Below are 23,167 nucleotides of genomic sequence, written 5' to 3'. Positions count from 1 at the left end.
CATCCATATATCAAGAACCAAACATCACTTATAAACTACTTGAGGGGCAAACCCATTATTCACCGAGTTTCTAATGCGCGTCCATTGATACGCAAAAAATAGACAAGAAAAGACAAAGGAATAGGGGAAAATGAAACTTTTATTGATAGAATGATTGAGAGCTAAGGAACATCCATATCAAATTACATCATTATTCATCCTTCTTCACTAATCCAGTAACTACCCACCAGACATCCAATAATATCCCTTCCTTGGCCTTCAATAGTTTGTGTATATGATCACATATATACATGCTATGATCCTTATCTAACTCCAGCGAGTCCAGCTACTTCTCTTCTTTCTAACTGTTCAGCTACATTTCCATACAACCAATTCTACAATGTTTGCTACTCCTCACAACTGCAGATGGATTATGCTAAAAATCTTAAAAAGTAAAGAATGGAAGAGTACCGGAGACGGGAAAAGCAGTCGGAACACAGAAATGAGGAATGAATGAATGAATAAATGAGGGTAAAAAAAGAGACTACATTTCCCTCTGAAGACCACAAAAGCATGGCTGCATCGGCTCATTGTACAAGCATTATGTGGTAGCTCTGATTATGTCACATGTATATGTATATAAATTCTTTCTAGATGGGAGTGGAGTAATCAGGTAATTGGAATGGCAAGAGAATGCAAGGTAATAGGCAAAGAAGCACAACGAAATGGCAATTGTGCTCTTACATACTGTAATGCCTAACCGAGGACTCCAACACCTCTGGACTAGGGCGAACCATCTCCTTCACGCGGCTGCCATTCTTGTAAATTTTAAATGTTGGTACTGTTCTAACGTTCTCTGCTGTAGCGATCGCTGGGCTCTCTTCCACATCCACCTTCAGTAGAAAACAAAAGGCAAATGTAAATTAATGAGTTTACTTCATTCCCCTGCTTGTGCAGGTAAAATCATTGAAAATGACAAAAATGGTCCTTGATATTTGGGAGTAGGTTCAAAATAGTCCCTAAAGTATGGTCTGATTGGTCCTTTAAGTTTGCCAAAAGTTAAACTTTTTTGGTCTCCGTCAAATATTTAACGAACTCTGTCCGTTAGATTTGACGGAAACTGTGAAAAAAAAAGATTTAATGAGAAAAACGAGGAGAGTCCCATCAAATCCTCGAAACTGCAAAAAACTGTACTAGACACCAAAAAGTAGACCAAAAAAAGCAGAAATTGCACAAAAAAAACTGCACCAAACTCTAGAAAGAGACCAAAAATAGCTGAAAATCTAAAAACTGTACCTCCAGATGTAAGTTCCCGGTAAATCTTTTTTTTTATTTTTTTATTCCATAGTGCCCATCAAATCTAAGTTTGATAAATATTTAATAGAGACCAAAAAGTGTTAACTTTTGACCCTCTTAAAGGACCAAAACTGTTCAAAGCATACTTTAGGTACCATTTTTGTTATTGCCTATGATTGTTTAATAGAGACCAAAAAGTGTTAACTTTTGACCCTCTTAAAGGACCAAAACTGTTCAAAGCATACTTTAGGTACCATTTTTGTTATTGCCTATGATTGTTTACCTTGAGAAAACTTATTAAAGGAAATTTGGTGCATAAGGTGTCCAAGAATGGGGATATCTGCTTGCATTGTAGGTTGGATGCTGCTTTAAAATGGACCACAGATGCACCTGCAGTTTCCAACTGCAGTTGTTGAGTTATAGTAAATGATAGAAGGAAGGTTAAGATCGATACGGATGCAGGAAAGCCTACCGGATGACGAAATCGCAGCCCGGAACTGCTCAAGACCTGAAACCAACTCCACCTCCCCACCAAATTTCATATTGCTTACATCTTCTCCGCGTGACTTTTTCAATGCAACTTGGGCATGGAATAATGATTCAGCAACCTCATTGTCATATGGAAGTTCCCTCCGTAAAACCTCGTAATCTCTCACCGCTTCAGCCCATCTTTCTAGCTGTAATCCATTGAATTCAGTCAAATACATGATTTTTTCTCAAACAGCAGCAACTAGCAAGAATAAATAAAAAGAACTCTTCTAGGAAAATATAGTAGCACTAATTAAGATTTAAAGGTGGCATGTCACCTTGGCATTTGAGGCAGCTCTTCGAAGAAGAGCTTTAGTATAATTTGGCTGAATAAGGAGAGCTTGGTTGCAATCATCCAGAGATTTTTCCCACTGTTCGAGTTTATACCAGCAAGCTGCTCTATTGCAGTAGAGAACTGGATTCAAAGAACCAAGCCCGAGCCCTTCACCATAAGCAGCACAAGCTTCTGTATATCTTTCAGATTTAAATAAATCGTTGCCACGAGCTCGAGCTCGCCCCACCAGCCTCACGTTTTTTAGTAAAAGAGAAACTTCAGCACTTCGAGGGTCAACTTGTGCAGCTCTCTCAATGGCGGTAAGTGCATTTTCAAACCTGCAGATATTCAATGATCGGTTCTCTCATACACATGCTAAACCTCTTTTATTTCTACATTACTCCCACCGGTCCAAAATAATTGATGTTTTAGCCTCTAATAGTTGGTCCAAAATAATTGATGTTTACAAATATCAAGAAAGTATTTAATTATTTTTTCCAAATTTGCCCTTTAATCATTGTAATTATGTCAGCCTAAAAAGAAAAGAAAATCATAATTAAGGGCGTTTTAGTCAAAATCTCTTAATTTTTAGGAGTAAGCGAACGCCTTAATCTATGTGGCCAAGCCTAAAACACCTATTATTTTGGACTGGAGGAACTAGAAACTATGCAGTGATAAACTCACCTTCCAAGAGCCATCTCAATCTGAGCTTGAACAAAGAATATGTATGCTTCAGCGAGCATCCCAAAAATCTTTGACTGGCTTGCTGCTGCAGATGGTTCATACTTCCCAACTTTAGATAGGCACAATTCCGCATCCTCTAATTGGTGTAGCTTCAAATAAGCTTCCGCTCTACATGCAAATAGCTGTGAATTCAATATCAGCAATTCAGCACCAGCATTCGAATTTTCAAACTGACCATTAGAGATGCTTTATTACCTGAGGAGATGCCTCGGCTCCAGCAGTTGCTGCCTCGGCTTCTTTTAATGTACTCGTCCAATCTCCAAGTTTCCGGGCAGCAGTGCATTCACTGATATGTTTCTCCACTGCTTGCAACTTCTGTAACTCGGCTTGATCTGGCTTATGACCAAGGGAAAAAAAGTGACTCCTTGCACTTTCGACCTGTCCTAAACTGCAAGTTTTACAGGAATGAGATTGCGCTGACAGTTCTAGGCAAAATAAGCAAGGCAAACTCCAATAATCAAAGGTTTAATTACAATCTGTAAAGAAACTAGGAGGCTTAATAATAGAACTTATGGTGGAAAGCTACTAATAATAAAGAAGGGAAAGGAAAGAAAGGGAAAATACTAACTTCTCGGAGCACAATTGAACTAAAAGAACTAGAAAACACCCTGTTCCACCTGCAATATAGACATAACGTTGAACTAGGATGGCTCCACCTAAGTTATTTGTCAACCATTACTTATGAGTCAAAGAGACAAAGACAGTCCACCAAGCCACAAAAGCAAGCCAATGCAGAAGTCACCCTAGAAGCTGAATGCCAAATTGGTGTTCCGACAGGCCAAAAACAGAGTACCAGGAAATATAAAATGTGAAATGGGAAACAAAAATAATATAAACGGAAATACAGGCCTATATACAAACAGACAAACACAGCGAACAAGTCGAAGGAAACAATGACCACAAAATCCGAAGACAAAACCATTAACTTTAGATCGTCCAAAATAATCAGATCGCGTTGATGGTAAAGTGCATCACATTGGCACCAATCAGCACAATTGGTAATATACATACACAACAAGCACCAATCAAGAAAGTTTTACATTAGCAAATAACAAGGCAATCAAAATAACACATTTCATGCATATTATCTAATATAACCTACAGAAATTTCACCACATTTCCAATATTGGTGATCAACAAGCATATAGTTATTAAAAATTTGAACATTTTTATATCACTTACCTAAGTAACAAAGATCCTAACCGTTGGTGTGCTCTAACATACGATGGATCCAACCGAATCGCTTCTTCACATTCCCTCACTGCTTCCCCTAATCTCTTCAGACCAATCAACGCAGCAGCTCGATTACAATGCAATGCAGCATTGCCCGGCGAAATCGCTATAGCTTTATCATAAAGATTCAAAGCTTCAACAAAATTACCCTTCTTGTAATTCTCATTCCCTATTCTCTTCAACTCCTCCGGATCATTTCTCAATATTCCTCTTTTTACTGCCTCCCCTCCTCCAACCATTAATCCACCGGAAACGCCACAGGGCCCGGGCCCACTGGATTTCGGAGATGCAATGCCGGGCCCAGGCCTGTTCGGAGAGGCAATGCTGGGCCCGGGCCTGTTTGGAGAGGCAACACGGGGACCGGGCCCGCCACGCATTATGCTACCGTGGCCATAATTACCCGTTCCTGACCCGACAACATCGGTTCTTTTAGGTTTACTAGCCATACCGGTTTTCACAACATTACCAGACCGGCAAATATTACCTGTAGGAAGCGCATTTACGACCGGTGAGGTAACGGAGCTGGTTCCTGAATCGGGTCGGGCATGACCCGGACCCGAAATCTCACCGGAATGACCCGAATAAGACACATTCCGACCCGAAACTGATCCAGATGAACCCGAAAGCTCACCAGAATGACTTGAATCGGATTTTCTTGGACCCGAATAAGACACATTTCGACCCGATATTGATCCACAAGAACCTGAAAGCTCACCTGAGTGACCCGAATCAGACTTTCTTTGACCCGAATAAGACACATTTCGAACCGATATTGATCCAGAAGAACCTGAAAGCTCACCTGAATGACTTGAATCGGACTTTCTTTGACCCGAACAAGATAGAACCCGACCCGAACCCGATCCAGATGAACTAGAACTACTACTCGTAGTAGTAGTAGTAGTTGAACTTAACCCACTAATTCGGGTCAATAATGGTGAAACGGGTGAACCCAGATCCAATTCACGAAAATCGGGTTTATTATCGGTCTTTTCTTCATTACAACTTAACGAGTTTCTCAACCGATCAGCTAAAGAATCAAAATCGGGCTTTTTATGACCCGACATTTCACTAAAAACCCCTCAAATTTGTAATTTTTTGTACAAAATACAGCAATGTATCTTTCTCAATCTTGAACTGGGTTTATCTGTAATTGTAGAAATGTTAGAGGATTGAACTATAAGATAAGAACCAATAACAAGAAAATGGGTTTGAAGATACTCAATCTTGAAGTGGCTATTTCTGTAATTTGTAAAATTGGGCTAAGAGTTTAACAATGTTGGAGGATTCAATGCTTCAAATCTTGAACTGGGTATTTCTAGAATATGTAAATTGAGTCTATTTGAGCTTCAATCTTGAAGTGGATATTTCTGTAATTGCAAATTGAGTCTAATAGAGCTTCAATCTTGAACTGGGTATTTATGTAATTTGCAAATTGGGTTAAAGGGTTTAACAATATTAGAGGATTATTGAACTGTAAGGCAAGTACCAGTAACAAGAAAAACAAGAAAATGGGTTAAAAAAAAAAAAAAAAAAAAAGGGGGGGGGGGGGGGGGGGGGGCTTGATGACACTCAATCTTGAAGTGGCTATTTCTGTAATTTGTAAAATTGGGCTAAGAGTTGTAACAATGTAGTGATTTAAAGGACAGAAGCAAAGCAATGTAACTCTCTTAAAGCTTCAATCTTGAACTTGGGTATTTCTTAATTGTAAAGAAATTGTTTTGAGTTAAAGAGTTGTAACAATGTATCAAGAAAATGGGTTTAAAGAAGACATAAAAAAATTTAAAAAAAAAAAGGGAAAAGAAAGAGAGATGGGGATCTTGTGATTTTGTAGAGAAGTAAAGAATTGAATGTGAGTTTTAGAGAGAGAAAGTGCTTTATGGGGTTTAGAGAGAGAGAGAGAGAGAGGAAGAAAGAAAATGGAAGGAATTGTTTTCTTTCTTCCTTATACTATACTACTACTGATTATTATCAGCCATATATATATATATGTACATGATGACATGTTGTATTAAAGTATTAGTATATTTAATTATGAATTTATGATTAATAAATAATAGTATTGTTTTGTCTTAACTCATTATCTAGCTATGAATAATTTGGTAGAGTTTGATTGAGTTTTAACTCGTCTGTGTGAGCTTGTTCACATTGTCGGATCTCAAGTTCGGATTAAGGAGAAGGTTACTTCTTGATCATGTTGTCGGATTTTAGATCCGGATAAAGGAAAAGGGTTGTGGCAGGATGTCAACGTAAAATTAATTGACTCATGCTTAGCACTTACTAATATTGTTATTGTTGAGACGTGCTCGTCTAGGCATGTATGATTGATGGCTTCAGATAACATTAACGAATGATCAGTGAAGATTTATATAGTTAATTTATGTTAAATTATTAAAATACAGATATTGTTGGCTCTAACTCACTTAGGTAAATTTTACGGTCTGAGATGATTTTGACTAATAAAATATGACGAGTGAGGACATATATAAACTGAGTGAACAAAATTGATAATGAGGCATAACAATTGTCATTGTTTTGATTACGTTTGGTTTGTTTAATCCCTTTCCTACAAATAGCTATATTCATCTGTGTGAACTTGCTCACATAGTCGGTTGTAAGTCGGATAAAGAAAAGATTAATTTACAGTAAACTAACAGTTAGCTTTAAACTAGCCCATTTAAAATGATTTTTCATAATATAATCGTTGGGACGTGCTCAACTAAACACGTGGTTACACGCTGAGATGGTATTAAATAACGGAGTTAATGAGTATTTATATAGTCAATTCACGGCAGGTTATCATAATATAAAAATCACTAGGACGTGCTTACCTAGGCAAAAGTTACGGCATGAGATGATTTTAAATAACAGAATATGATGATTCAGAATTCATATAGTCGATCAAAACTTATTTAGCAACGACATTCAATTATTGCTATTGTTTTGATTACATTATCCCTTTCCCACAAACAGCTACTAATCTGTATTTTAGTCTTTCATTTTCTGTCCCTATAACTACTGCTATTTATTTTTTTTATTATTTTTTTATAGTGCTATTACTTTAGGAAGAAAAAGAAGTTTTCTTTTTTCCCTTTAATTATTTCATTTTTTTGTCTTTACAGTAAAAGATAAAAGAATAGCTACATGCAATATTCATATCAATAATATTATCTAATAAAAAGGAATATCACAGAAAATATTCTTAAATCAAATGGCAGAATATATATAAATAAATCCCTATTTGATTAGTGATATCACGAGCAAATCGTCATTCAGAAAAAAATTCAGATTAAGATTTTTTTTTTAAAGTCAAAAATTGAGAACGTAGTGAATACACATTCTAAAATTTCAACTCTATCAAATATGTTGTCTCCAAATATTTTTAAATCTTTAACAATTAGAAATGGTGGATTTTTATAGGTATGTATTTTTATTTTACATAAAATATCAATTTGTAGAATTTTGTAAAATAAAATTAAAATAACAACAAATGTCTTTGGCACGTACCCATCGAGGCAGAAGTTTGAGATGATTTTTAAATAATAAAATATGATAAGTAAAAAATTTGTATAACTGATTCAAACTTATTTGGTATCGAGACCTAATTATTGTTGTTATTATTTTGATTACGTTTGGTTTGCTTTATCCATAATTAACCCATAACTAGCTAGTTCCCTATATTTTGTTATTTCTTTTTCTGTCCCTATAAATTATTTAGAGTAGTGCTATTACTTTTGGAAGATAAAGGAGTATTCTTTAATTATTTCATTTTTCTTGTCTTGATAGGAAAAGATAAAAGAGTAGCTGCATGCAATATTTATATCAATAATTATCTAATAAAAAAGGGATGTTCTATGTGTGTAAAGAAATACACAGAAAATATTCGGAGATCAAATGGCAGAATATATAAATAATATATAATAAATCCCAATTTCATAGGTGATATCATGTGCAAATCGTCATTCAGAAATAAAATTCAGGTTAAGATTTTATCAAAGTCAAATATCGAGAATATAGTTCAATACACAGTCTAAGTATCAACTCCATCAAATATGTTATATCCAAATATTTTTTAATCTTTAATAATAGAAATTGTGGATTATTATAGAATTCTTCTAAGTACTTTATGAGTATGTATTTTTATTTTTATAAAATTTCACAAATTGATTTGACTATAGATTATTTAATCATGATTAAATCATAAAAAATATGATATTAAAGTGAAAATATAAATCATTTAATTATGATTAAATCATAAAATTTTATTTACATAATATATGTCCTGCATTCGTTAATTTGTTGTAAATATCGGGTGCATTCATTTACGTTTGAGCTTCCTTGACTACAAAGTTCAAATACTAGATGATTTCCAACCGTTGGATTATTGTAAACTAAGTGATGGAAAACATATCTAATTTTTATCATGTCTATGTAGTATATTAATATGTGATTATTAAAAGTATATGTTATATAGCTTCGTTTAGCTTCTTCTTCTTTTTTTTTTTTTTTTTTTTTTTTGTGTGTGTGGGGTGAAGAATTTAGTTTTCAAGAAAATTAGTTTAGATCTCTAAACAAATAAAACTTGGTTCCTTTTGTTTTGAATTTGTTAATTACAAACATTTTGGAACTAAATACTACCCAAATTAGCAACAATAACGTGTTTACGATCATCTTCTTTGGTATACCATGTCTTTTTTTTTTTTTTTTTTTTTTTAATTGAGAATCTGTAATCATTCAGTTAAGTATCAAAATTGAATTAATGGCATGTGCTAAAAATCTTCAACCATTAATTAGTGGCGTGTTTAGAAGATATGAGGGATCTTAATTAAAGTTTGGCCTTCCACCAAATAGCTGTTTTATATGTCTTTTTCATTGACTAGTGTCCACGTATTGAGCTTACTGCTTAGTGCACAGTGATGGAAATTATATACAAAGCTAAAATAACCAAAACCTTCTTGCATGTAATAGTATAAAATTAACATATTAACTTGAATTTAATCAAAACATAAAATTAGTATATATATATGATATATACCTCTTGGAGCTAGAAGGTACTCTCAAATCACAAGCCTTTTCTTTTCTGTCCGATAATTCTCTATTGTGTTAAAGCCACTCGATTGATTGATGTGGGTAGCACATAATTAATCTTCTAATAAGCTCATACGGTCATGTGAAACTTACATACTTTAAGGTGATGTTGGGTGTACGAACAAAGTCTCACGTTAGTAGTTAAAAAAGAAAAAGAAAAAAAAAAGAATCTATATAAGGTGTAGTGATACTCTTAATGGCGTGAGACTTTTTGGAAAAAAATGTGTGGTTTGGTCTAAAGCTGACAATATCACACCATTTTAAGAGTATCTCTGAGCCGATTTAGCACAAAGAATTAGATTATTCTCATATTCAAGATAAATTATCTTTAATTTTGTGCTAAAATAATGGTGACGGTGTGTTCAGCTTCCACTTTAGATTGTGTGAACTCAAACTTTATAACTTATAACAACTGACGATTTAATCTTCAGTGTATGAACTAAACTTTACAAATCATCAATATATATACTATATATATATATATACACACACAAAACACGAACAGATCAGTACTCTGTTTAACGCGAAATCTATATTAATAAATTAAATAACTATTTTAGAATAAATATTATATCTAAAAGCAATAATTGAGTAGTATATATCCCCACACACGGGATGCCCCTTTTATAAATATCAAATCTCATTCTTTCGAATTTCTCTTAATGATTCCATATTTGTTTTAATTAATTACAACAAGGGATGTTTTATTGCCACGCAAACTAAAAGAACACAAGTTTTTTAGAATTAATTTAGTTTTAATATTTAATGATAATAATTAAGGGAGTTGCTCTCCATTGACGATAAGGTTCACGAACCTAATAGTCAAAAAGAACATAAAAATGTCTAAAGAAAATATTAAAGTAATCACTTTTTTTTTTTTTGGGGTCATGGAAAGTACTCACATTTAAAATTGGCAAAAGAAGAAAGTAAAAGAAACACATCGTAGATAAATGATGAGATTCGTTTTGGAGTGTTTTGAACGTAAAAGGTTATAAAAGATTAGTTGACAACGAGTGTATACTTATAATTGAAGTATCATTAGTTTTAAAAAGGTTTAAAAAGTACTAGTAAATTACTTGCATGGCAGGCATATTAATTAGTTTACTCAACCTTCTTTCTATACTAATACTAGTTTTTATTTGATAGTAATTAGTTTAGCATTTGTAGATGTACCTATAATACCATTTTAGAGTATCATATAAACTCTAAGATGGTGATAGTTTTTATTTTATTTTATAGCTTTATCTAGTTCTTATTTTCTTTACTATTATTATTGATGAGGTATGGTTTGTCTCTCTATTAGAACTATTTCTTTTGAGTACGACGGAATACATCAATAATTTCTTAAATTTATCCATAAATTTTATTAAATACTCGAATTACAACATGTCTCGATTGATCATCTGAATACACGATAAAGTGTTCATATTAGACACTTTCGTCTAAGATTTCAGAAATTTTTATATGCGTGTTCTCAAGCTAAGTGTCCATTACGTAGATAAATTAACCAATTGAAATATGTCACCTTCTTTAATTATACACATTATCTTCACTAAGCCATAAAACCCCAGGTTTGTTCCAATTGAGACTGATGTATCTAAATAAAGGATGTGACATATTTTATGTGGTTAACTTATTTACGTAATAGACGATGAGAAAACGTATAAAAAATTTTCCAAAATTTGAATCGGAAGTGTCTAATAGGAACACTTTATCATATGTTCAGATGCTGAACCGAGAAATGTTATAGTTTGAGTGTCTACATAAATTTTACTGACAAATTTAAGGGGATGTTGAAGTATTCTGTCTTTGAGTACTAATAAAATTTCACGAGTTTGAAACTTGGGTGGTTCCCCCCACCCGCCAAATTAAGGCAATTATTGATTAGAAGTACCATACGGAAGTTAATAAAAAGTTTAATTACCCCCTCCGTTTTAAAATATTAGTCTGGTTTTGACTTGATACGTAGTTTAAAAAAGTAAAGAAGACTTTTGAATCTTGTGGTCTTAAATTAAAGATGTGTAAAATGTACCAAAATGTTCTTCAATTTTGTGGCCTTAAACATGCCATGTGGAAAGTTGGAATTAAAGAGTTACCAAAATAAAAAAGAGACATTCTTTTTTAACCGGACTAAAAAAGAAAGTAAAACAAACATTTTAAAACAGAAGAAGTATTATAAAATGAGGTTCAACCAATACATGTAGACTTGTTGCAATCACTAATTATTTGTTGCTTGTTAGTGTTTGTAAAAGGAAAAAAAAAAAATCGGCATGTTCCTTTTACTCCAAATTATACTATGTGGTTCTTATCACAATGGTGAGTACATTGTATGATTGCATGAAACATTGATTGAAAATGGAACAAAAAAAAAAAATAGAGGTCGCCCCATGACCACAAATTAAACTTTACAAGTAAGATGAGTGGGACTGTTGATTTGGCTACAAGGTGGCCATGTGTTTATTATTTTTCTTTTGGGCAACATGGTTTAGGTGGCATCCATATAGACTTTTATGATGGACCAGGCCCAATAGCACATGTTTGTTAGCAAACATGCAATAAACACGACTATTTTTGTACGGGTCATTTGCCTTCAAGGGCTTTGGTCTTTAATTTTTGTTCCGCAAATTATTGGTCTTTAAATTTTATCTTTTGCCTAATATCTCTAGGTTCTGAGTTCGAACCCTGACTTAGTAAAAAAGAAATTTCGCAAGGAAAAAGTTTGCAGCAAAATAAGGTCTATTCGGACAAAAGTTAGGTCTTAAGGCAAACTTTTACCCAAAATTAGGCCTATTTGGGCAAAAGTTTGCCTTAAGGCCTAACTTTTGCCCAAACTCTGTCTTAAGGTAGAGTTTGAATTCAAAACCCTGCCTGGCGAATCCAAAATTTTGCCTTGCGATTTTTTTTTAATTTTTGACTGAGCGGGGGTTCGAACCCGAAACCCATATGTTTTTAAAAATTAAAGACCAATAATTTGAGAGAGAAAATTAGTGCCTTTGAAAGACATTCCGCGCAAATAAATGTTTTTGTAATACGGTGATTATTTGAATACTTTTAAGCAAAATAGATATTTTCTTAACTATTATGAGGGTTAGTTTTGTTACTTTAGTATTTTTACTAATATATTTCTAATACCCTCATCCTATTTCGCAATAAATATACATAGATTTCGGCACAACTTATGCATGAATTATTTTTATAAGGAACAAAAAAAGAAAAGTTAATATTGTTATTTAAGAATGTAAGTGTGAGGAATTGAACTAACTAGCCACGCTAAGGGTTAAAACTTTTGCGCACCTCAATAACCTTAGCTTTCTAGTTCAAATTGTGTTGATATTTCTGCATATAATTGAATCACCAATATATCAATTTTTATTTTTTTTTTTTATTTGGGGGGAAGTAATTTGACTTAGGTGGATTTCAAATAGATAAAAAAGGAGCTAGGTGGATTTAATGAAAATTATTTTTGATTTCTCACCCAGTATCCGGTACTCGTTTTGGAGCCGACTAATTCATATTCGTTCTAGGAAGTCCCACACTTCAGGGATAAAGTGTTCTAATCAAAGACGACTTTATTTATAGGGCTCAAATCTGAGACATTTAATTGTTAAATGACGGAGGAGTATTTTTCTCTCTACCACAACCTTAGATAGGATTGAAAATTGTTAAACTATTAGTATAGAATATAAAGAACTAAGGACATTCACATTTTCGAACAATGTTGCCTAGAGAGACTTTTTGATGACCTATATATAGGCTACAACAACGTCAAAAACAACTAACGCAGCATGATTTATCAACAGAGGCGGATCTAGGGTCCGCCGAGGGTGTTCACCCCAACACCCTCGGCAAAAAATTATATCGTATATATAAGGTATTTTTTTCATTTTTATGTACAGAGATTGGTTCAGTGATTTAGGGTATTCAAAATTCACCTTGAGGTTTCAAGTTCAAATTCCAGTCACTGCATTTTCATTTTTCGAATCCTCTCAGTGAAAATTCTAGATCCGCCAAACTAATTAATTGGACTAATTCAATGAAATGCATTAGAAGTCAAAATTGTTGCTTATATTACAAGCAACATGTAATTTCTAACCGTATCTTTTGCAGTAAACAACTTTTCCACCCCTCTTTTTTGACTCTTTGCGAGTTAATCATGGCTTTTGGAAAGATTTTCAAACACTAATTGCAAGGTTTTCCCTAGTAGAAAGGCCGTGATGCAAAGGGACAAATTCCTAGGATAAAGAAGAGTTGAAATTTAGGGAAAATGTTTGGAAGTTTCTAATGGTTAAAGAGTAATTATGTAACGGCTAGAAAAGGAAAAAAAACAGACAAGTTATCGTTTTCCTAAGATAGGGTAGGGTAGTTTAAAACATTCATGAGAGCGCCTTGAAAAACAATACTCCCTCTGCTTCAAGTTATGTGACCCTATTTGACTCGACACGAAATTTAAGAAAAAAGAAGCAGACTTTTGAACTTGTGGCGTAAAATGAGACATATATATTTTATGTGACTGTAAATCATTAGATAAAGATAAATTGTTTTCAAATATGAAAAAGGGTCATTCTCTTTTACACGGACTAAAAAAGAAAATAGGTTCACATAGATTGAAACGGAAGGAGTATTTAGTTAAATGTTATTGTGATATACTTATATCACAATTCTTTAATTATCAAGAATTACAGTTAATCTAGAACAACATTTCATTATAGTTGCTTTCTTTCTTTGTTTTTCATTCGGTGTCTGGTAGTCATATTGAGGCCACAAATCCTGATTTTGATCGGAAAATCCCAGGTTAGGAGTAAAGTGCTTTCTAACAAAGACAACTAAATATCAGGGCTCGAACCCAAGACCTTTCACTATTAGAAAATTTCCATTTTCCCATTGAATTTCCTACTAAAAAATGTTCAGTAGCTATTTCTCACTGAATGTTGGTGGGAAAAATCGAAATAGTAGTGTTTTCACACGAAAAAATTACTCGTATAAAGTTTCTCAGCGTTTCAATGGGAACCTTTTTCCCACCATGCGTTCTCCCACTGAGCTGGTTAGGTGGAAATAAGGTGGGAAAATCATGTTTTGTAGCACAAATTTCCCACTGAATGTCAGTGAAAAAAACCTTTATTTCTAGAAGTGTTTAATAAAGGATGAAAGAACACTTGTTACTCATCCATCACGCACAATAACGTTGAGTAGCTCAAAATGATATATATTAACAGAACAAAAAGGGCTTTCCATTAACGTATATTAATTAAGTCATTACCCCAATTATATCAAGTTTTTAAGCCACACTATATAAAGATGGTAACTTCTAAATACTGTATAAAATTAAACCCCATTTGATATTATTACCGTACTAAGAGGGTGTTTGGATTGACTTTTAAAAAGTAGCTTATAAGCTAAAAGCCATAAGTTGGTAATACCTAAATTTTAGCTTTTGGCTTATTTTTGTATTTTGCACGCCTAAAAGCAAGTGCTTTTAAGCACTTTTTATCATTGCCAAACATCACAAAAACTAAAAAAGTGTTTAAAAGCCAATAAGCACTTAAAATAAGCCAATCCAAACATCCTCTAAAGAAGTAGTACTGATATTGGATTTTCAGAAGCTTCATTCAATACTGTACACCAAAAAAAAAAAAAAAAAAAACAGGGACATTTTTGGTGTAGTTTGTACTTAGAACGTAAAATTATTATATGAAGTACAAGATTTATGATTGGTAATTTTGGGGGATTATTATTAATGACATCAGGTAACCAGCATTCGTCATGCTTGTCAGTCATTTGCTAATTTACTCACAACGTATAAACCTCGTGATAAACTCCACGACAACAAAAAAAAAAAAAAAAAAAAAATTGCTTCACGTAATTGATGCAATAAATTGTAGGAGTATGAGATTTCGTTTTTATTGTACAATAGAGATAGAGTTTACAATCAAAACTTTATAGATATTAGTGAATATCATATATATATATATATATATACGGATATTTGGACAAAAATTATTGAGTTTACGTGAATCCACATGTTATATCGTAGATTTGATGATTTTTTTTTTTTATTTTTTTTTGGAGAACTTTAAGAAGTCATTTTGATTAGAACTTTTCAGTTAAATAGTGTGCTCGTAAAACAATGAATATAATACATGATCCCTAGTAAGCTATTTTGAAACCTTAATTATCATTAGACCACAGATTATAATCCATTGATCAGGTTTAAGAATAAACAATGGGTTGAAAAAGAGAATAGGAATAACAGAAGCAAAAGGTTTTGATATTAAAATTAAAAGAAAGGGAAACTGAAAACTACTTAAGAATGTCTCGAGTTGACCAAACCAATGGAAAAAGAGTAAAGCCATTTCACTATTTTAATACTCTGTCCCAATTTAAGCCATTTCACTATTTTAATACTCTGTCCCAATTTATGCCATTTCACTATTTTACAGTTTTCAAAAATATGTATTTTAATCCTAAAATATTGAGTTAATTTAATCCAATTTAGTTTCAAAGTTTAGTTAAAATTTACTATCGAAAAGCGAAAAAATATCACATAAATTAGGACTGAGGAAGTACTAAGAATAAGAGCTCTTTGTACATATTGCACTAGTTAAATTTAGAATTTTAAATTTATGAATTTTGAAGGACATGACAGTTTATTGAATTTGGGTTAAAACATTTTAAATGGATTTCTCAGCACAAATGTGGAATTTGGGCTTAGCTATCGAATTCGGCTGAACCTAAAATTTAATATAATATGTATAACATGTTCATACTATAACAAGGTTCAACTACATCAACAAGGTTCAATAGATCCAAGAAGAATTATATTGATGAAGTATCAAGAGATTTTGGAGCGGTTGGAAGTAATATGGAAACCAGTACCAAGATTGATTCTGATTGATAGTAGTTACCTTAATTAGTTGATTCAATCTTGATTTTGATCTTCTTTTGATTGCTTCCAGAATGTTCATAATTCTAATTTTATTTCTTTCCTTTTAAATCGTTGTATATTTCCAATTATTATCACTCATTGTATTGTATATAAACACCACTTGGTTCAGTAAATAAGACACAACAACTACTCTGATTATTCAACTCTCATATGGTATCAAGAGCCATTGCCTAACAGTTTTTTTTTTTTCGACCCATGGAGGACTCTCAACAGTCAGGATCACCCTCTCAAAAATCACCGGCAGAACTGCATAATTCCGAACACCAGACTTCTAGTGTCTCGGTCATATCTCTTCCTAAATCCTCTAGTGAATCTGCTCATCTCCTCTCCATTAACACCACTGCCTTGGCACCCATAAAATTAACCTCCAGCAATTATCTTTCTTGGCATACCCAATGGGATTCACTACTTGTTGGTTATGACCTTGAGAAATATATTGAAACCTCACCAACTTCTCAACCCAGCACACTTTGAACACACCAAGATAAACTCTTACGCAGTGCTATTATTGCTACACTTTCTCCAGAGATTGTCCCTTATGTAATCCCTTCCAAAACTTCATATGATGTTTGGTTGACCCTGAAAAACCTTTATGCGACACCAAACAAAGATCATCTCATAAGTTTGCGTGATAGTCTTTCCAAACTGTCCAAAGACAATACCCCTATTACTGCTTACATCCAAAATGCTCGACAAATAGCTGATCAACTAGCATCTGCCGGTGCTCCAGTAACTCAAGATGATTTGCTTTTACACATTTTAAATGGCTTACCACCAGAATATGATCTCATGGTTGCTGCCATTCAGGCTCGCGACACACCAATTTCTCTAGAAGATTTACATCAAAAACTTCGTGACTTTGAGTCTCATCTTCATCGCAAGGGCCTAACCACCACTGTTCCTATTACTGCCCACTTTGCTGATCGATAAGGCAATTCACAAACATCATCCGCCAATCGTTCAAATAAAAGAGGCGCATCTAATAATTTTCAGTCTCGTGGACCCTCGAAGTAGAACAAGGGAACGACGCTCTCCTCCAACTCCAATGTGGTTTGTCAATTGTACGACAACCCTGGTCACACAGTTAAAAGTTGTCGTCGTCTACTTGGGGCTGTCCCGTGGCTTAGCAACTTACCCACCAACAACAAGCGGCTCCCAAAAACACCACAAACCGCCAACTTTGCTAGTCCTGCAACCAACTCTCATTCTTCTTGGCTTGTGGACTCGGGCGCCTCTAGCCATATCACCAATGATCTCTCAAACCTTTCTCTACACAATGACTATGATGGTAGCGAAGATGTTATCATAGGGGACAGTAAATTTCCATTAGCCATATTGGTTCCTCCAAATTGCTTTCCACATCCCTTAACTTGCATGATGTGTTGTGCGTCCCTGTTATGAAACGAAATCTAATTTCTGTTTATAAACTTTGTTGCGATAATAATGTTTCAGTTAAGTTTTCACCATTTAATTTTGTTGTGAAGGATTTGTGCACGGGGGAACAGCTAGTGGAGGGAAAGCCTAAGGATGGAGTGTACGAGTGGCCAACCAATCACCCAACTGATGACACATCTTCACTTTCTCGTCCTAGCCCTAGTGCTCATGTCGTCTCCACTAACTCTCTTGAACGTTGGCATCAACGTCTCGGCCATCCTTCCTTGAAAATTTTACGCTATGTTTTTTCAAGATTGTCATTTCCGAAGTCTAGTTTGCAGGAATCTTTCCATTGTAATTCCTGTCATTGCAATAAAATGCATAAATTGCCTTTTTCAGTTTCCTCTCTTCAAAGTAAAGCTCCTTTAGAACTTCTCTATACAGATGTTTGGGGTCAGGCTCCAATTCAGTCCATTGATGGTTTTAGCCATTATTTGATATTTGTCGATCATTTTACTAAATATATATGGTTTTTTCCAATGAAGAGGAAATCTGAAGTTTTTGAAATTTTTCCTAAATTCAAAGCAACAGTTGAAAAATACTTTCAAAAGTCAATTATCTCTATTTATAGTGATAATGGGGGCGAATTTCGTAAACTTCAATCATTTTTGGAAATACATGGCATCTCCCACTTTCTTACACCACCTTATATCCTCGACATAATGCTTTAGCTAAGCGACGCCATCGTCATATTGTAGAGACAGGGCTTACAATGCTTCATTTAGCTAGTCTACCATTATCGTTATGGTCGTTTGCTTTTTCTATAGCCACATATCTTATAAATCGCATGCCTACACCAGTGTTAGATAATGACTCACCTTATTTTCGCCTTTTTGTTCGAGACCTTAATTATCTAAAATTGCGGGTCTTTGGTTGTCTGTGTTACCCCTAGCTTAAGCCCCTTAGAAAACATGAATTAGAAGCTCGGTCTGCGCCGTGTATATTTTTAGGGTACAGTAAAAATCAAAGTGCATATACTTGCTTTGATTATACTGCATCTAAATTTTATATTTCACGGCATGTTAGATTTGTGGAGGATACATTTCCCTATAAATCTATTGATTCTACATCTTTCAAATTAGACCAAGACGAAGTGCAAAGCTGGCTACCCAGGCATTATGAGATCCCTTCTTCTTCTTCACCTCTCCATCCTATATCTCTACCTTCCCATTCGGTTGGCAACTCGAGCACTCCAGAATCTACAGAGGACTCTCTATCGAGCGGCACCCAAGGTACAAATACGTCACACAATATAGTGGAAACTAATCATGAGACAGTATCGTCCCCTCCCTCTATTGATGTTCCCAACCCCGACCCTCATCCAACCCATCCTATGCAAACCAGATCCAAAAATAATATTTTTAAGCCTATCTCACACCTTACCTTAATTGCTCAAACAACTGCTAAATCTGCATCCACTACTAACTTGGCTCTTAACTCCTCCAATTCCCAAGTTATTTCTTACCTTTCCCTGGAACAACGAACTGCTAAGGAAGCCATGAAAAATCCCAAGTGGGCAGCGGCCATGACTACTGAGCTTGAAGCGCTCAAAAAGTAAAACACATGGACGTTGGTACCATCCGACCCCTCAAAAAATCTGATTGGATGTAAGTGGATTTTTTGAGTGAATATAATCCAGATGGGTCCATCAACAAGTATAAAGCTCGTTTGGTTGCCAAAGGATTCAACCAACAAGCCGGTATCGATTACGGTGCTACGTTCGCTCATGTGGCCAAGCAAACCACTGTTCGCACCTTACTGTCTTTAGCCGTCTCTAATGATTGTGTTCTTTGTCAAGTTGACTTTAACAATGCATTTCTCTACGGCACCCTTCAAGAAGAAGTCTATATGACTCAACCTCCGGGCTTTGTTGACCCCGTGCATCCCACCCATGTATGTCGCCTAAACAAAGCTATATATAGACTTAAGCAGGCACCTCGGGCTTGGTACTCTGCGCTTAAGGACTTTCTGGTTCATTTTGGCTTCACTACAGCTCATTCGGACCACTCCTTTTTTCTCCACAGGAAGTCAAGAGCCACAATCTACTTGATTCTTTATGTATATGACTTGATCATTACTGGTTCTAATCCTGATGTTGTTAACCAGTTTATTATGCAGCTTGGAAACAGGTTTTCAATCAAAGACCTTGGGGATCTTGATTATTTTCTTGGTGTTGAAGCTAGGCGTACGCCTGAAGGTTTATTCCTCTCTCAACATAAATATATGTTGGATCTGCTGGAACGTGCCAATATGCTGAATGCAAATGCTGTCTCGACGCCATTGTCTACAACACACAACCTTCGGCATAATGGTAGCCCGCATCTCAATAATCCTACTGCTTATCGAGCCCTCCTTGGCGGCCTCCAGTAGCTTCAATTCACGAGGCCAGACATTGCGTTTACCGTCAATAAATTAGCCCAGTTCGCCACTCAGCCCACTAACCTTCATTGGTCTTCCCTTAAATTTGTCTTACGTTACTTGAAGGGCACGTCTAAATAGGGCTTGTTTTACAATCGACACTCTCCAATATCTCTCTATGCATTTTCTGATGCTGATTGGGCGGGGAATCATGATGATCGAAGCTCCACTAGTGCAAATGTGGTATTTATGGGCCGCAACCTTATCTCAGGTGTTCTCGCAAGCAGCGGTCGGTGGCTCGATCATCTACAGAAGCTGAATATCGATCAGTGTCCTCCACCACTGCTGAAATTTGTTGGCTTATTAATTTGTTTCAGGAGCTTTCTATTCCACTGCCTACTGTTCCTGTAATCTACTGTGATAATCTTGCGGCCACCTATGTTTGTGACAATCTAGTGTTCCACTCAAAAATGAAACACGCTGAAGTTGACTATCATTTTGTTCGCTCCAAGATTGCTGCTAAGGTTCTTCGTGTGACACATATCTCATCTAAAGAGCAACTAGCAGATCTCCTAACCAAAGCTCTTCCGCGAAAGGATTTTGAGCGTCTTCGTGTCAAGATTGGCGTTTCTTTGCGACCCGCCATCTTGAGGGGGCGTAATATGGAAACCAGTACCAAGATTGATTCTGATTGATAGTAGTTACCTTAATTAGTTGATTCAATCTTGATTTTGATCTTCTTTTGATTGCTTACAGAATGTTCATAATTCTGATTTTATTTCTTTCCTTTTTTGTTGTATATTTCCAATTATTATCACTCATTGTATTGTATATAAACACCACTTGGTTCAGTAAATAAGACACAACAACTTCTCTGATCATTCAACTCTCATAGGAAGAAGAAGACAGGGTGAAGAATTAGATTTTTATCGCGTTACACCTCCTTGAAGATTTCACAATTTTAAAGAAACAAGGGTCTGGCTCTACAGTCTTGATAATTTTAGTTTTTCACCATTTAAGTATTATCGTAAAGTGTGTTATAAATTTTGTGGTGATCATAGTATATTTAGTTCTTTCTTCTTCTTATTTTTTTTATATACATGTTAATTAGTAGAGATTTTTTACGCCTCAATAGGATTAGTAAGGTAAGACCTGCCCCTCTTGCTTATACGTACTTTTTCTTTTGAGTTTCGCTTTTATTGTATAAATAAAAAAAGCTAGCCCTGGTACCTTGCCTAGTGGATTTGCTTAAAAAAAAAAAAAAACATGTTCATACTAATCCATTAGATGTTCATCTTCAAGAACTCCGCTAGAATACTTAGTTAACTAGCATAGCTTATATGATAAATCCGTCCCAAATAGATTCAACACTAAATCAATAACTTTTCCTATGACAAGGAAATATAAATTCAAGAAGCAAAAGATTACAGATTATTTATGATAACATCACTATCTTAAATCATACGTCTAGATGGGGATATATCGATTGCTTGGTGGATAAGAGTTCAGATAAAGGATGTGATGGTTCTGAAAATGTCACATGATAACCCACATGGCCAATGAAGAAGATCAAAATAATCCCATGATTTTGTTTCTGGAATCTGTGACTATGGTGGGACTCAATTTTCATGTAACATAGAGTGGAATCTTAGCCTTCACTTAGAGTGGAATCTTAGCCTTCACTCAAAAAGTTTGTTTCTGTCTATGATATATCTTATGACTAACCCCTCACTTTTCCCTTTATCTGGCCTACCCTTTATCTTTCTTCTCTTGATCAAATATACTCTAGTGATATTACGGGTATTTAATTGAGCACGAAATTTAAGAATTTTTTTTTTTAATTAGAACTTGTAATCTTGAACGTTATGTCATACTTGTGTGACTGTAACTTGACGTGTATTCAGAATTTTTAGTTTATGAACCTTATGTGATACTTGTGTGACTGTAACTTGACGTGTATTCAGAATTTTAAGTTTATGAGTTCTAGTCTCTGAAAAAGTATAAACTATTATATAGTCAGCGAATTTCTCAACACAATTATAAAGTTTTGGCCAAAACTACTAAGCATGTCATATATAGGATAAAACTGAAAGTTTGAAGTTGAATCATTTTCAAATATATATAAAAATACAATATTCTTCTTTTAATGGACCAATAAAGAACGAAAAATAAGAGGCCATAAAGAGAAACAGATAAGTAGTGTATACCTTTTCTTACCTCAAAGGCCGATACGTATGTATATATATTTATATTTTGCTAACCTATTAAATGAAAGATAGTAAGTTAACCCCGCTCCATTTTTAAATTTTTTTAACTGTCCTTGTTATTTTTTTACCAAACACATTAAATATAAAAACATTTCTAACACATTAAATATAAAAACATTTCTATCATTTTTTCAAATATCTCCATATTATACTTATTCTAAACCTGCTATGGTGAGTCCACCTCTATTCTGACTCGATCTTATTCCCCAACACTCCCAAGAAAAAGGAAGAGAAATGGGATATGCAATTTCGAGTACTCTAGTACCATAACTAGACCATACTTCATTACTATCTTATAATGGAATATTGACTAGTCTTGGACTCCCAAAAACAGAAAATTAAAAATATAATAACATCTTTTTATAACAGTCATCTTTTGTAGTAATTAATAACTTATTATAGTGATTAAGCTTTTTCTTAGAATTGATTTATTATATTATATTATATTAAAAAGAAAATTAAAAAAAAAACTGAAAATTAGAATCTTATTCATTGGTAACCGGCTATATATTGCCAGTAAAAGTTACTGACTGTGAAAAAGAATAAACCCTTATACTATATATTCTTTGTATTAGCATTTCGTTGTAGCAGCCAAAAAATATTCAGACAAATAATATAGTTATAGAGTGGTTTGACTGTATACATTCATTCGGCGCAATAATGATGAAGGGACATAGGACACTAAAGAGTTCATCATCCACTATATATGTAGACACTAAAGAGTTAATCATCCACTATATATGTATAATAAAAAATTTTATATGTATAATGTAATTTTTTGACGTAGGGGAATTCGAATGAACTCCTTCCCCCCAACTGCATGGATGAATTAATTATATCTCTTCTCTCTTATAATAATTCCCCTCTTTTGTTTCTTTCAAGCAAGAACTGCAGTGGCACATGAAAGACAGAAGGGTGCTTCAATTTAGGGTGTCTTTAAATTATAAAAGCTTGAAATAGTATGATGGATAAGGTGTACGACTCACAAAGTTATAAGAGAAAATCTCCAAACACAATGTCATCATT

General features: G+C 34.3%; 1 protein-coding gene across 5 annotated transcripts; it reads right to left on the bottom strand.

The window, feature by feature from the left end:
* Positions 1-8: 8 nt before the first annotated feature.
* On the bottom strand, positions 9-5,562 carry LOC132046175 (TPR repeat-containing thioredoxin TTL1-like). Of its 5 annotated transcripts, none has more exons than XM_059436731.1 (7): positions 4,004-5,560; positions 3,017-3,209; positions 2,762-2,943; positions 2,082-2,415; positions 1,748-1,952; positions 1,559-1,665; positions 9-872 (listed from the first exon to the last, which is right to left on the bottom strand). In XM_059436731.1, exons 1-7 carry the CDS (start codon positions 5,116-5,118, stop codon positions 720-722), a joined length of 2,289 nt encoding a protein of 762 aa, XP_059292714.1. In that variant the 5' UTR covers positions 5,119-5,560; the 3' UTR covers positions 9-719. The 5 variants fall into 5 exon arrangements, 4 of the variants coding, with proteins under 4 accessions (XP_059292714.1, XP_059292717.1, XP_059292715.1 ...); XR_009412641.1 differs by having other exon boundaries at positions 734-872; positions 1,559-1,678; positions 4,004-5,561; XM_059436732.1 differs by lacking the exon at positions 9-872 and adding an exon at positions 883-1,020 and having other exon boundaries at positions 1,655-1,678; positions 4,004-5,562.
* Between the last annotated feature and the right edge of the window lie 17,605 nt (positions 5,563-23,167).

This window comes from Lycium ferocissimum, unplaced genomic scaffold (assembly GCF_029784015.1).
Source record: "Lycium ferocissimum isolate CSIRO_LF1 unplaced genomic scaffold, AGI_CSIRO_Lferr_CH_V1 ctg97, whole genome shotgun sequence".
NCBI lineage: Eukaryota > Viridiplantae > Streptophyta > Magnoliopsida > Solanales > Solanaceae > Lycium > Lycium ferocissimum.
The sequence above is the reverse complement of the archived record's forward strand: the minus strand, read 5'-3'. Positions and strand labels throughout refer to the sequence as shown.